The sequence below is a fragment of the Chionomys nivalis genome, chromosome 16 (genome assembly GCF_950005125.1).
Source record: "Chionomys nivalis chromosome 16, mChiNiv1.1, whole genome shotgun sequence".
In the NCBI taxonomy this organism is placed as follows: Eukaryota; Metazoa; Chordata; class Mammalia; order Rodentia; family Cricetidae; genus Chionomys; species Chionomys nivalis.
In genome coordinates this window covers 64,189,387-64,204,520 of record NC_080101.1, presented here as the reverse complement: position 1 = coordinate 64,204,520, position 15,134 = coordinate 64,189,387, and the positions used below count along the sequence as shown (strand labels likewise).

The 15,134-nt window shown below is 35.7% G+C and overlaps 1 protein-coding gene across 8 annotated transcripts in view; it reads right to left on the bottom strand.

Moving 5' to 3' along the window:
- The window catches only part of Ralyl (RALY RNA binding protein like), an 806,300-nt gene that overhangs the window by 72,589 nt on the left and 718,577 nt on the right, over positions 1-15,134 (bottom strand). For 7 of the 8 annotated variants that reach the window (XM_057790445.1, XM_057790446.1, XM_057790447.1 and 4 more), the window contains 2 exons: positions 15,004-15,117; positions 803-975 (listed from right to left, as the gene is read on the bottom strand). In XM_057790445.1, coding sequence (XP_057646428.1) covers positions 803-975; positions 15,004-15,117 — 287 coding nt within the window. The remainder of the gene's footprint in view (positions 1-802; positions 976-15,003; positions 15,118-15,134) is intronic. The other variant, XM_057790450.1, reaches the window with a different exon arrangement.

The following is a 15,134-nucleotide window of genomic DNA, read 5'->3' as shown; positions in this document are numbered from 1 at the left end:
CAGCACTGGAAAAAGGAAACATTTAAGAATCAAGTCTGACCTACATTCCTAAACAATAGCAATCGGTTAACAAGTGGCACTGATTTTGGAAATGATGAGGAGACAACATACTAATGGGTTCCTATGGCATGCCATTTGTGGAGAGGATGACTGGCTACAAAGCTAGCATGCATGACTATTGCCAGTGGATAAAACTATTGAACTAAAAGGAACAGGACCAATGAGATGTCACAGTAAGTAAGTTTGCTTTCTTTAAAGACTGACATGCTGAGCCTTTCCTAGAGTTCACATGGTAGAAAGAAAGAACTGACTACAGCAAGTTTGTTTTCTGATCTGGACTCAAGGGTTAAAGCATGTGTACACATGCATAGACATAGTAAATGGCTAAATAAAAAAATAAATAACTAAAAAAAAGTTTTTCAAAAAGGTTCCACTTGTCCTGCAATAGATGGCTTTTCTAACAAGCATATTATGTCTACTTACACACTTAACTGAACAAATGCATATTTTCTTTCATGATAAAGAATGTGGGGAAGAAAATCTTTCACTTGGGACCTTATGTATACCTAGCATTATATATAGCACTTATATTTTACATTCATTTTCACCCTTATAATTTAAATTAGTAAAAAATATATTGAGCACTTGCTATGTGCAAAGCACCATGCTGAGGTTCCTTTGAATATATTCATAAGAGATAAAGTAGCCCCAAATGATTTACTCCTTGTTTTAGAATGGATGCCCTGGTCAAATTCTATTGCTGTCACCCAACAGATGTGGACACCAAACATTGCATTCCTACCAGCTCGTGACCCCCATCTTCATCGAAGTCCTCCTCTACCCCATCAGTCATTTCTCCTCCATCCGCTTCTTGCCCTCCTTCAGCAGGCTCCTCTGTGGAGTGGTCTGCATTCTCTGACACACACTCGTCTTGGATCAGCTCTATACTCTCTTCCAATTGTTTCTTCTGAGCTTCTAGAGGGAGAAAGCAGATGACTACTACCTTGGGTTGCTAATGAGTCATTTGGAAAAACTATGAAAAGACAGGGAACTCTTAAAAAGAATGAGCTGTTAAAAGTATGTACAAGATGGGGGGGTATTTTCAGTGAATTTATTCAATAATTGAATTAAATGCTTACATTTGCATATGTTCACAAGTAAGCAATTTATGTAAAAATTAAATTGGCAAAAATTAGGGTCTAAGATGGTGAGAAGATATAAATGAATATTTACATTAGTATACTGATCTTCCTAAATATTTCATTTTATATGAGACTCTAAGAAGGATAGTCTCTCTGGGTAAAAATAGTGATGACAAACTGCCTAGAACCACAGTCAGGATTCATTATTTAATGGGAGTATGGTGCTTTGCAAGGAAGAAATGATTGACCTGTCATGTGCCTATTTTCTTTTCTTTCCAAATGATAAGTGTTTCCTAAACTTTTAAGATTTGTTGCAGGAAATAAAAGTGCTATCACAGTAGTTTGCAAATAATAAGTGCTCAACAAGAAAAGCTACACTCCATACTAACAGAATTCCCTCTGTTTGCAGAAGCTCATACATGGAAGTAATTATTTATTTCCTGGTTGTTTTCACCTCCTATGAACATTTCAAGCAGCACTGGACAAATAGGAAAACATCCTGTCTTTCTCTCTGCAGCATTACTCTGTGTGTTCACAACTCTCTTAAAAGCTATGTTGTTTTCATTAATTGTGCTTACTGTTATTTTTAATAAATTATTATTGCATTGTTTGATTAAAGCTTTAAATAGGCTTTATTTGATCTTACTCATTTTTTATGACAATAAAAAAACTTAGTAAAAGTCTGGGACATTCATTTCATATTATTTTTTCATAATGTGAGTTAAGAGGAAACTAGCCATTGATCTTTAGACTTAGACTCAACACAATAATCTGAAAAATGTGTTACATAATTATTAGAGGTAACTATTCTACACATTGTTGAATATCATCACAGTAATGATTTCTAAAAATAATATGTGTTTATGTATTCTTCCTTTTCAGTCATCCAAATAATAGATGTGCTTAAAAAAAAGACAAAAATGCAGGATGTGTCCTGTCCTCTACCAGATGAGAAGGCTCTAATTCTCCTCAAGTATCTTAGAAGTGACACTGTAGTAATCAGGGGTCATTCTAAGTTTTCCCACATGCTTACATCATAAAAATCCATGAACTTTGCTCTGAAGATTAGCAATATGTTAACAATATTATGTATACAATTGCATTAAAGGGGACAGTGCATTCACACACACATATACATACATACATACATACAATATATGCCTTAATACTAACAAAAGTATCACGGAATGGTGGCTAAAAATCTTGTGCACATCAGACTTTGCTTCATAATAATTATAATTAGAGTAAATGATTAGAGCATGGATATTAAAAATGACCTCTTTTTTTCTTGGTATATTCACAGAACCTATTTCTGTCAATTAATTGGCCTCAAAGACCATGTAACCAAAGACCATGTCAAGATGAGCTTCCTGCCCGTGTGCACATAAGATGTACTGGTGAAAGCTGCAGCACTGTGGACTTTTCCTTCTCTCCTACGGCCATGTGATTTTTACTGGGGAAAGTACTCTGAGGATCATAAAGTAGCTCTTATATATCTAGCCAAAAGACTTTGATTTGCTTTTTCTAAATCTAAGTGACTGCTATCAAAATTAAATTAGAACTGCTTTTCAGTTGTTTAACCTGTGACTCTTTAGTGTTTGAACTACCTGGGAAATATGACCTCTGTCCTCTCAAGGTTATTACCAGGCCCGTAGAGCAATACAGATGTTCACTGCAAACTGAGGTTTATTTACAGGCAATCTCGTTTATGCTCTATTATTTTATATGCATGGTAAGTAGTAGTGATGCTGTAAGTTATTAGAATTTAAGACATAGGGTTCATACTACTGCTAGTTACTATTCCTATGAACTTTTGTTTTCTTCTCCGAAAGGTAAATAAAAATATAACAGTGCATTCCCAAAGTCATTGTTTTCTTGAATGAGGAAAAGGTGTGCTTATGTCTTGTAATTGCAATTATGATGTAATTGCACAAATACATCAGCATAAACGCTCAAAACAGTTTACAGTGAACTCTTTATTGATTATTTGATTAGTTTACAGAAATCTTTCTCAGCAAAAACCTCTACTTCTGATTTTTTAAGAACCTTTTGAAGACATTTCACACTGTCTTTTACATGGCCTTCTTACTTCTGTCTAAATAAACAAAATCTTAAGTTACACTCTGGAATTTATGGTTTTTTTTTTTTTTTTTTTTTTGAATTTTTTGAGACAGGGCTTCTCTGTAGTTTTTGGTTCCTGTCCTGGAACTAGCTCTTGTAGACCAGGCTGGCCTCGAACTCACAGAGATCCGCCTGCCTCTGCCTCCCGAGTGCTGGGATTAAAGGCGTACGCACCACCGCCCGGCCCACACTCTGGCTTTTGTACATACAATATGCCTGTAATTCCTCTGAGAGTGTATTTCAAAGATAACAGGATATTACTATGGTTCATAGCTAGGAAGAAAAACCTGCAAGTTATCCTCATCCATTCATTCATGAACCTGAAACCTTGAATGTTCAGGAGAAAGTATCTGGGTTGAAAATATAAGCCCCTTAAATATAATGGTAATTGATTCATGGGATTTAACAGTTTAACTGAAATTAGGCACGCCTGGATTTTTGTAACGTGTGGTCAGAAGAGACCTTTGTAATTGGCTCAGTGGAAATTATCACATACCAAGTACCACATGCCAAGAATAGAATCCATGAATAAATCAGACACGAAAGTGTAGTTGTTCACTAAGCTGCAGCTATGTAGTTTAATAGCATCAATTTTCATGTAAAAAATCTTGCTGAAATTATTTTTTATGAATAATTATCCAATTTATTTCTTTTAGAAATGAATAATACTCTTTGGTTTAATGTAAATTTTGTAAGATTTATTTTATCTGCATAATTCTCTTTGTGAACATGTGGAAAATTTCATTTGTTTTTGTTTGAAGGTATGAATGCACATGTGAACACTTTTAAATATTAGGATTTAATATTTAATATTTCTGCAGAAATATTTGCATCCATCTTTTCTTTTCTTTTTTTTTTTTTTTTTTTTTTTTTTGCCAGGGGGTGCTATTGTCTAGGTCACAGCCTTACATGAAAACATTTATTGAATGTATTCTTGAGTTGTGGGGAATACAGTAATAAAATCTTCTGTCTACATTTTAAATCCTTCCTATATGAACAAAATGGCAGTTGAATTTGGTATTATGATAGCAAAATGGTAGTTCTGAGGATTCAAAATAAACATTCTTGCCACATTCTGTACCAATATTGGGCCTGATGTATTCTTACAGGAGAATTGTTCATATGTATATTGACAATTCTTCAAAAGAAAAATAAATGTGTAGCATTCATGGGAAGGTGCTACTTTTATGTTTTGGCATGTCTTGGAGCCTTTTCGTTGGTTTATTTATGTTAAAGTGGTGAATTCTTTTCTGAGCAAAGAAATGAGTTAATCTTAAGATTTTTTTAAGAAGTGTGGGTCAGGGCTAAAAAAAGCTAGCAGTTAATGCCAAATATAAAATCTGGGAATTTTCTAAAGTATAAAATTAATGCAGAATGAAAATATTTATAAGGACAACATGTTTGTGAGGTAGTGAGCTCTTCTGAAGTGCTGGGCTTAGAGTAGTCATGAGCACTAGGCTTGCGACACACTTCAACACAGCATTATTGTTTATTGTACACATGGGGAAAAGCAAGTGAGAGTAGGGATCCACAGGAAGACTTCAGAGTCCACAGCTCAGCAGTCTCCTAATGCATCCAGGATACAAAGGCGCTTACTTGGCATTCAGGCAAAGAGTACTTTGCATTTCTTCAAAGAGAAGATAATCTCCAATTTCAAGAACTAAGAAATCCATTCAGTTATGGAACATGCTTTAGCTAAACAATGACTATCAAAGGAAAAGAAATGCAAATGTTTGGTATTTCTGATTAAGGGGAAATATTTATGGCTCCAAATGAGATAAAAAGAAGTCATTTGATATTAAATTTCTGTTCTGATATGAAAAGTTGTTTCATTTTGCTTTTTCCCCCAGCATATATTGCTTCACTTTGAAAGCAGCATGTGTTTCAGGAAACGAGTTACAGTTGTTGTGATTTATCATCAAAAGCCTCTTTACTAAACTGTATTTTCTTCCCAGTTATTATTAATATGACTGAAAATTGGATGAGGCGGCAATCAAGCTTTTTGACATGCTGGTTTAATTACCAGCTAAACTGTACTTAGCAGAGGGTAGAAAGGATTAATGATACAAAACCACTTCGCTTATTTATTATAGCCAAGTAAGTTTTTTTTTTTTCATTTTTTTTTAACTTATTTATTTATTTTTATTCTTTTTTAATTAAAATTTCCACCTCCTCCCCATTTCCCATTTCCCTCCCCTCCTCCCAAATATTTCCCTCCCCCCACTTCCCTCCCCCTATCCCCACTCCTCTTCTCCTCCCCCCACTCCATTCCCCCTCCCTCTCGATACTGAAGAGCAGTCCAAATTCCCTGCCCTGCGGGAAGACCAAGGTCCTTCTATCTACGTCCAGAAAGGTGAGCGTCCAAACAGGCTAAGCTCCCACAAAGCCAGTTCATGTATTAGGATCGAAACCTAGTGCCATTGTCCTTGGCTTCTCATCAGTCTTCATTGACCGCCATGCTCAGAGAGTCCGGAATCAACCCATGCTTATTCAGTCCCAGACCAGCTGGCCTTGGTGGGCTCCCAATAAATCAGTTCCACTGTCACAGTGGGTGGGTGCATCCCTCGTGGTCCTGATTTTTTGCTCATGTTCTCCCTCCTTCTTGCTCCTCATTTGGACCTTAAGAGCTCAGACCGTTGCTCCAAATTGAGACTCTGTCTCTACCTCGATCCATCGCCAGATGAAGGTTCTTAGGTGATATGCAAGATATTCATCAGTATAGGATAGGGTCATTTCAGGTTCCCTCTCCTTAGTTGCCCAAGGTACCAGCTGGGGACATATTCCTGGACACCTGCGAACCCCTCAAGAGTCAAGTCTCTTGCCAACCCTAAGATGGCTCCCTTAGATAGGATATATACTTCGCTGCTCCCGTATCCATCCTTCCTATATCCCAACCATCCCAATCCTCCGAGCTCCTCCCATCCTCCCCTTCTCATATTTCTCATCCCATTTCCCCTTTGCCCCATGCCACCTCACCCGCAAGTTCCCAGTTTTTGCCCTGGAATCTTGTCTACTTCCCCCTCTCCATGCGGATGACTATATGATTTTCTTTGGGTTCACTTTCTTATTTAGCTTCTATAGGATCACACATTATATGCTTAATGTCTTTTATTTTATGGCTAGAAACCGATTATGAGTGAGTACATCCCATGTTCCTCTTTTTGAGTCTGGGATACCTCACTCAGGATAGTGTTTTCTATTTCCATCCATTTGCATGCAAAATTCGAGAAGTCATTGTTTTTTACTGCTGAGTAGTACTCTAATATGTATATATTCCACACTTTCTTCATCCATTCCTCCATTGAAGGGCATCTAGGTTGTTTCCAGGTTTTGGCTATTACAAACAATGCTGCTATGAACATAGTTGAACAGATACTTTTGTCATTTGATGTGGCATCTCTTGGGTATATTCCCAATAGTGGTATTACTGGATCTTGGGGTAGGTTGATCCCAAATTTCCTGAGAAATCGCCACACTGATTTCCAAAGTGGTTGCACAAGTTTGCATTCCCACCAGCAATGAATGAGTGTGCCTCTTTCTCCACAACCTCTCCAGCAAAGGCTATCATTGGTGTTCTTGATTTTAGCCATTCTGACAGGTGTAAGATGGTATCTCAAAGTTGTTTTAATTTGCATTTCCCTTATCGCTAAGGAGGTTGAGCATGACCTTAGGTGTCTTTTGGCCATTTGAATTTCTTCTGTTGAGAATTCTCTGTTCAGATCAGTGCCCCATTTTTTTATTGGGTTCATTAGCATTTTAAAGTTTAGTTTCTTGAGTTCTTTATATATTTTGGTGATCAGACCTTTGTCTGTTGCAGGGTTGGTGAAGATCTTCTCCCAGTCAGTGGGTTGCCTTTTTGTCTTAGTGACAGTGTCCTTTGCTTTACAGAAGCTACTCAGTTTCAGGAGGTCCCATTTATTCAATGTTGCCCTTAATGTCTGTGCTGCTGGGGATAAACGTAGGAAGTGATCTCCTGTACCCATATGTTGTAGAGTACTTCCAACTTTTTCTTCTATCAGGTTCAGTGTGTTCAGACTAATATTGAGGTCTTTAATCCATTTGGACTTGAGTTTTGTGCATGGTGATAGATATGGATCTATTTTCATTCTTCTACACGTTGACAACCAGTTCTGCCAGCACCATTTGTTGAAGATGCTCTCTTTTTTCCATTGAATACTTTTAGCTCCTTTATCAAAAATTAGGTGTTCATAAGTTTGTGGGTTAAAATCAGGGTCTTCTACTCGGTTCCATTGGTCGACTTCTCTGTTTTTATGCCAATACCAAACTGTTTTCAATACTGAGGCTCTGTAATAGAGTTTGAGGTCAGGGATGGTAATGCCTCCAGACGATCCTTTATTATATAAGATTGTTTTGGCTATCCTGGGTTTTTTGTTTCTCCATATAAAGTTGATTATTGTCCTCTCAAGATCTGTGAAGAATTTTGATGGGATTTTGATGGGGATTGCATTGAATCTATAAATTGCCCTTGGTAGAATTGCCATTTTTACTATGTTGATCCTCCCTATCCAAGAGCAAGGGAGATCCTTCCATTTTCTGGTATCCTCCTCAATTTCTTTCTTCATTGACTTAAAGTTCTTGTCAAATAGATCCTTTACTTCCTTGGTTAGGGTTACCCCAAGATATTTTATGCTATTTGTGGCTATCGTGAAGGGTGATGCTTCTCTGATTTCCATCTCTGCTTCCTTATCCTTTGTGTATAGGAGGGCAACTGATTTTTTGGAATTGATCTTGTATCCTGCAACGCTATTAAGGGTGTTTATCAGCTGAAGGAGTTCTTTGCTGGAGTTTTTGGGGTCGCTTATGTACACTATCATATCGTCTGCAAATAATGAAAGTTTAACTTCTTCCTTTCCGATTTGAATCCCTTTGATCCCCTTATGTTGTCTTATTGCTATTGCTAGAATTTCAAGCACTATATTAAAGAGGTATGGAGAGAGTGGACAACCTTGTCGTGTTCCTGATTTTAGTGGAATAGCTTTGAGTTTCTCTCCATTTAATTTGATGTTAGCTGACGGCTTGCTATAAATAGCTTTTATTATAGTTAGGAACGACCCTTGTATTCCTAATCTCTCTAAGACCTTTATCATAAAGGGATGTTGAATTTTGTCAAATGCTTTTTCAGCATCTAATGAAATGATCATATGGTTTTTTTCTTTCAGTTTATTTATATGATGGATTACATTGATAGATTTTCGTATGTTGAACCAGCCCTGCATCTCTGGGATGAAGCCTACTTGATCATAATGGATAATTTTTCTGATGTGTTCTTGGATTCGGTTTGCCAGTATTTTATTGAGTATTTTTGCGTCGATGTTCATGAGTGAGATTGGCCTGTAGTTCTCTTTCTTGGTTGTGTCTTTGTGTGGTTTTGGTATCAGAGTAACTTCAGCTTCATAAAAGGAATTTGGCAATGACTTCTCTGTTTCAATATTGTGAAATACATTAAGGAGTATAGGTATTAGGTCTTCTTGGAAGTTCTGGTAGAATTCTGCATTGAAGCCATCTGGACCTTAGCCAAGTAAGTTTTGTAATCAATATTTTCCAAAGTATTATGAAACTTATTTTTAAAAGATTCTACTTTAAATATTTTTATGAATTTTGATTCAATTATTAAAAATGCTGATGCTAATAATCTAATTAATTATAGATGTTATTGCAAATAACCACAGGAATATTACATATGAGAATGAATTTTGATTGAAATATTAGTTTTTTAGAAATAATTAACACAGAGTTTTGCATGTGAAATGCAAAATAATTTAATCTAACCATCAAAAAATAGTACGCTTAATTAAATATTGGAATTGGCAAAATACTGTTTCTCTCATTTTGTAAATTATTTTATTGATTTTTATTGAGCTCTACATTTTTCTCTTTCCCCTCCCTGCCTCTCACCTCCCCTTCAATCCTCCCCCAACTTTTTGTGAATTTTATGAGGACTTTTCCAAATGTCTCAGAACTAGGTAGTTAGATTCAATCTCTGAGTGGTGTGCTTGCAATTTTGTCTCCCTTCTGTCTGGAGCCTTCTGTTTCAGTAATGTGAATCCACCTCCCATATCAAAAATGAGCCTGAGAGAAAACAAACAAGAAGTGGTGTTTCTTAGGGAGTGAAAATGTCTTAAGTGAACTGTGGTGGTGGCTGCATCATTCAGTAAAATTATCAAATCATTAGATTATAACCTTGAAGTGAAGTATATGAAATATATCAACATGTATATTAAAGATCTATGAGCATGGCAAAGCGATCAACACTGGATATGGGCAGTGGTCTCAGGGAAACAGGAGTTACAGGGTTGAGTACAGCTAGCAAAAGAGAGTTTGGGAAACACTAAGTATCTGAGTAATAGAAGATAGTGCTGACATTTGTGAATGGAATTGACAAGATTTACAGCATAGTGGTGCGTCACAGAGAGAACACAGAAGAAAATGCCATCACAACTGGAGTAATAACAAAACTGTAATCACTAAGATAGTATCCATGTTTGCCTGCATTTAATTAAACTTTGGGTAGACTTTTTGCTGTCCCCAGGTTCACACTCCCTCCTAGAATCTTCACTTTGGAAAACGTTTGATTATTTCTCCTTTCTTTCCCATTGGATATGTATATCTTTTCCACCGATGAATGTTCTCCATATCTAGGACCCATCCCCCTGACAAGTCATCATATGAATAGAAAGACCCAGTCTCTCAGTCTGTTTGGAGAAAAAAGCATAACTTTGCTAAAGACAATTATCAATCATAATTTACCTAACAACATTGGGCAGGAACTGCCAACACATCACAGCATAGCTCAAGCAGTTTGTCTAACATTTCAAAATCATCTGGCCTGATCTTTAATCAGAGATGAGTTCTATGCCCAACTCTGATTGCAATAATAGTCTGGAAGAGAGTCTCACTGTTTTTGCCTTGTGTGCAGTACAGGTGTGCTTTTCTGTATATCTGAGGGTAAGGTGGAACATTATTGCCAGTAAGAACTTCAAAAGTGTCCATCTAATTTGCCTTGCTCAAAGTTGACTTCTTTACTGACCTTCAGTTTTTGTAGTTCCATATTAAGAGTTTCTGACTGTCCACCATTCCTATCTCTTTGAAGCATTTTACTCTCCCATCTGATTCTTCCCAACATGAATCTTTATGCTTCCACATATATTCCAGTTAGTCCTCCATAAATTATCTGTTGACATATTCCTCACTGCCTTAAAGATTCAATTTTGGTCAAATAATTTCTACTCACTTTGCATCTCCCTAGAAAATATTGAAGCTGAATAAATCAATTTTCAGTGTTTACATTGCTTTAAGCTTATAAATACATCGAGCAACTAAATGGTGAGTATACACTAAATACTATTTTCCTGAACTTTCTTTTCAAAATATTTATTTACGTATTGCTATGTATGTCTGTGTATATGTATTCAGCACTCTTAACTGATGAGTCATTTCTCCAGTTCACTGAACATTTTTTTTTAAAATTTCCTTATAATTAAAAATGCCTTATGTTTCAAGTAAATTAGTTTTAAGAGACTACTCTATGTATTTATGGAAATTCATCCCTTCCCTAGAGAGATGTGCAAATTATCTCAAGCATTAGTTATTTTTTCAACATCTTTGGCTGAATTATGTGCCTTTGTCCCTAATTTGGCTCACGTTTCTGATCCAGCTTATGTCTCTGCAAGTTCTTGGACAGTTTCTCTCTTAGGATCCTCTTTAACTGCCATCTCAATGATCCCTTTTGCCCAAGTCATATTCAGGTGCCTGTTTTGGGAATGCTAAATTTCCATTTTCTCATGCTGTTTGTTTGGTAGTGCATTTCCAAAATATTCGATGGAGTCGAGACGTGTGAAGACAGACACAAGCTGATGCAAGTACCTATCTTGACTTCCTTTGCAACACACTAAAACAGAACTCAAACTGAATAGGAATTGCTTAAAAAAATAAAATATCTAGCCAATCAAAGCATCAAGCTATCTCTAGACAACATTTTTACTTTAGCTGATCAATATTTCATTTGCTTTGTTCCTGAGAACACTTTGCTCTGCTTGCTAGGTAGTGTTCTAACAATTTCTTTTGTATAATTTTTTGAATGCTCAAATATTCCATTAAAATTAAATGCATCTTTTAGCATGTGACCTGGAGATAAATCTTTTGCATATCTGGAAATACTGTTTATTCATCTGCACACCAGCTTTTGGGTGCCTGAAGACAGCTCTTATGCTCTGGCTTTCAATTTCTCTTTCTTTATGTGAAAACGTTTCCCTCTTTCTTTTCCTCTGTTTTTCCTTCCTGCTCTAGTATAGTCTTTTCCTTCCCTGGTTCTAGAATAACACAATGGCATGGTTTGATTTACATCCATATTTTCATGTTTTTCTTTAGGCACTTGGTAGATCCTCAAACTGGTTAACTATGTCCTTCAGGTTTTGTTTCCTTTTTAAAAAAATGAAAATGTTTTTTAAATGGTCTTTCATAGTTTTTGTTTTTTTTTTTTTTTTTTTTTTTTTTGGACAACCGGGTTGTCCAAATTATTCTATAATTTTATGTCTTTTTCATCTTCTTTTTTATTTTTCCTTAGAAGACCTATAATTTGATATTAATTTGTAATATAACCACTATTGGGCATTAACTTTTTACAATTACATGCTGTTTGAAAATATATGGACAGGATACATTCATCTACTGTGACTTAAGTTTGTGACCTTCCTGATATTTCTGTTTAATTCTCAGTTTAACATTGTAATCACCATGTACAAGGTATTATTTTGAGAGTAAATCTAAACCAAACAATATCCACAGCTTTGTGCATTGGTCTGTGATGAAAATTTTACTTTTCAATGTAGTTTCATGTGGAATAATTCTGCCCATTGTGTGATGAACTATGCACCTTTCCTTTTTGTGGATTACACTTACTGGTTATATAATATCACAGGTAAGCCAGCTATAAAAATTGTGTGTGTGTGTGTGTTAGGATAATTTACATTTGGCTCCTTCTAAACAATCATTTAGGAATGAGATCCAGTTATAATCTAAAATGATATAATTTTTTTTTAAATTTGTATGCTCACTGCATCCTTAAAAGTTGTTTTATTCAGTGGAAAAACAATATATGCATGGTGGAATCATGGTAACTATAGTTTAAGTACTTGGATATGCATTGGAGGGCATTTCTCATACCTACAGTTTAAAAGGTCTTAAGTCTTACTACATATCTGGTAATGGTTAATGATACTATAATGTGTAAAGTAAGGAAAAAGAAAACATGACCTTTACTTAGAAAGACTACAATGTAAATGAAGAGGCACATGGAGACCTATTTAAAACATTTTATGGTGTACACAGTTCATAATAACATGATTGTGTTTTAGAGTGACTTTGTCTGATCACTTTAGAACTTTGAAGTCAGCAGGGAAGCACTTCCTGTGAAGCTCAGTTAGAACCTACCACTTATCTTGCCCAGAGCACACTCTGCATCCTAATGCATTTTCCTCCCAGTCATCTGATTTTCCCCACCACACTTACATTGAAAACAGTCCTTATTAAATGGCTAATACCATGTGAGGAATGTGATATAGAAAGAGCAATAATGAAGAATAAGAGCTTGCTAGCAAATAATTAGCTTTCAACTAATTAAGCATTAAAGTGACTGTCCCTGGATTTAATAAGGAGGCTTTGAGTGCCTTTTAATGCATTTAACTCCTTTCTCTATAACACAGTGTTTACTATTAAAAACTTTTTCCCATATAACTCTGACTTCTTTCCACAGAGAAAATACAAGAAATGAAGACTCTCCATAAATATAGATGCTATTCAGAAGACAATTACAAGGAGAGTGAAGTTGCAAATTAAATACCTTTATTTTCCTCATAGCATATAAAAGGAAGAGAGATGCCAACAACAAGGACAAGACTTGTCATTTTGGAAGTAATGGTCTTATGACTGGAAAAAGTTAAAAGATTAGCAAAGGCGAGATGACAGCTTTTATAAAAGGAAAATCAGAGCTTGAATTAGAGTGTTACGTTTATAAATGATCTTCCAGCAAGATCTGTGACAGGTATTATTCATTGCAGGAAACCGGAAGGTATAATATGCTGGAATAAGGATCACATTTTTCTCTTTGAGGTGATTTATATTTAAATGAGTTTTCTATAATCCTTTAAACTGAAGTGCAAATTGGTTATCAAAGTCTTTAGCTGTAAGGATTGTTTTACATAATAATGAATTCTACAGAAGTTCCTCAAAGGAAAATATTGACTTAGGCAACATTACAGGATTTTTCAGTTACAGCAACGTTTAAGATTGTGGTCATAGACACTGCATCAAAATTTTCTAAAACTCTAAATTTCTTTACTGAAAAGTGTAGGCCATGTAGTGTTTCTCAGTATAAAATGTATGCTATTTAAAATTTAAGGAAAAGTTGTTCGATTTAAATCTATCATGTCTCTTTCATATTAACATGCTGGGGAGATTTACTGACACTTTTTTAATGAGATGTTTTAAAATATAGGTTGAATAACTTTATTTTGAAGTGTTGAAGATTAGAAATGTTCCATAGCTCAACAAGGAGATGGGCTCCAGTTCTGGTCAGGGGTAACAGGCAGGCAGGCACTTGCTTGCTTCAGTTTAAGAGCCTTGAATGTGTTCCAGAGAGGAGTCCTATGTTGCAAGCAGGAGCATCAGCCATAACTCTAGCTACCAACAGTACTCAATAGTTAAGAGTAACGTAGCAGCCTCACTCCAGAAAAGACAGAAATGTAGTTGTGAAGGAAAGCTAAGTCAAGATCTTAAGACCAAGGTAGTTCACAAACAACTGTTGTGGCTCCAGAAATAAATTTAAGCCTCTGAATCTTTGTTTGCATTGAAAGAAGTTTGGACTTAACAATAATTTTATAAAACTGTATTTTTCATATTTTATTTTCAATAAGTGAAATTTCTAGTAAGTTAAGTTCTGTTTGAATCTCAGTACCACATGCATACAAGTAGGGTTATTAACACAATCCTTGGAGCAAAGACTAGGTTTAAAAGAGACACACATCACATACACCTAATGGGTCTCCTTCTAATCCCCATGCTAGCTCTATAGCAGAAGCCTGTGAGTTATTTCTAGCATAGTGACCTTGAAAAATGCAAGGCTCAAAATGTAGACCTGCTCTGAATTCATCCCAATTCTCATTTTATGTGGTCTTGAAATATTATACAAGAAAAAGTATAATAACTGTAAAGACTGTGGTTGGGAACCACCTATAATCCACAAAGAGCCCACTGTGAGATAGACTTGCTGTATGCTTCTGGGTTTTTGAATTTGACTAAGACATTTCACAAGGTGAAAAATAAGACAGAATTTGATCTCTGCAATAATAGTCTACAGATTTTTTATGTATTACACTGTGGTTAATTTAATGAAATGTGAATATGGTGTTATCTTGATAACACTATCCATTACTTGCCTTTATTTTCTTACAATTAATACTGAGACAGAAAGTTTCAATTGTGATTCAACTACTATTGATTGTTCGATCAAAATACTATCCTTTTAAAATGTTAATCTTAGAAGCATTGTTCATGTTTTTCCAAGAAACCCCATTCCATCAGTGCAGTTATTGGCTTAAAAGAGTTGCTTGTGGCTTTGTAACTTAGTGACTCAGTGGTGTCTCTTTGGCCTGCTTTCTACAGTTGATGGTGTTGGGTTAATTCCAACCTGTCTGTCTGTGGTCACTGATTCATTTCCACTTACCTGCCTCTGCTTTCTGCTGCTTCTCAATCTTCTCCAGGCGCCCTAGCAAGGAGTCAATTTTAGTTTTGATCTGGGTTAATTCTTTCTTGATTGTCTGTAACTCATCTGATTTCACTGGAAGAGGAAAAGTG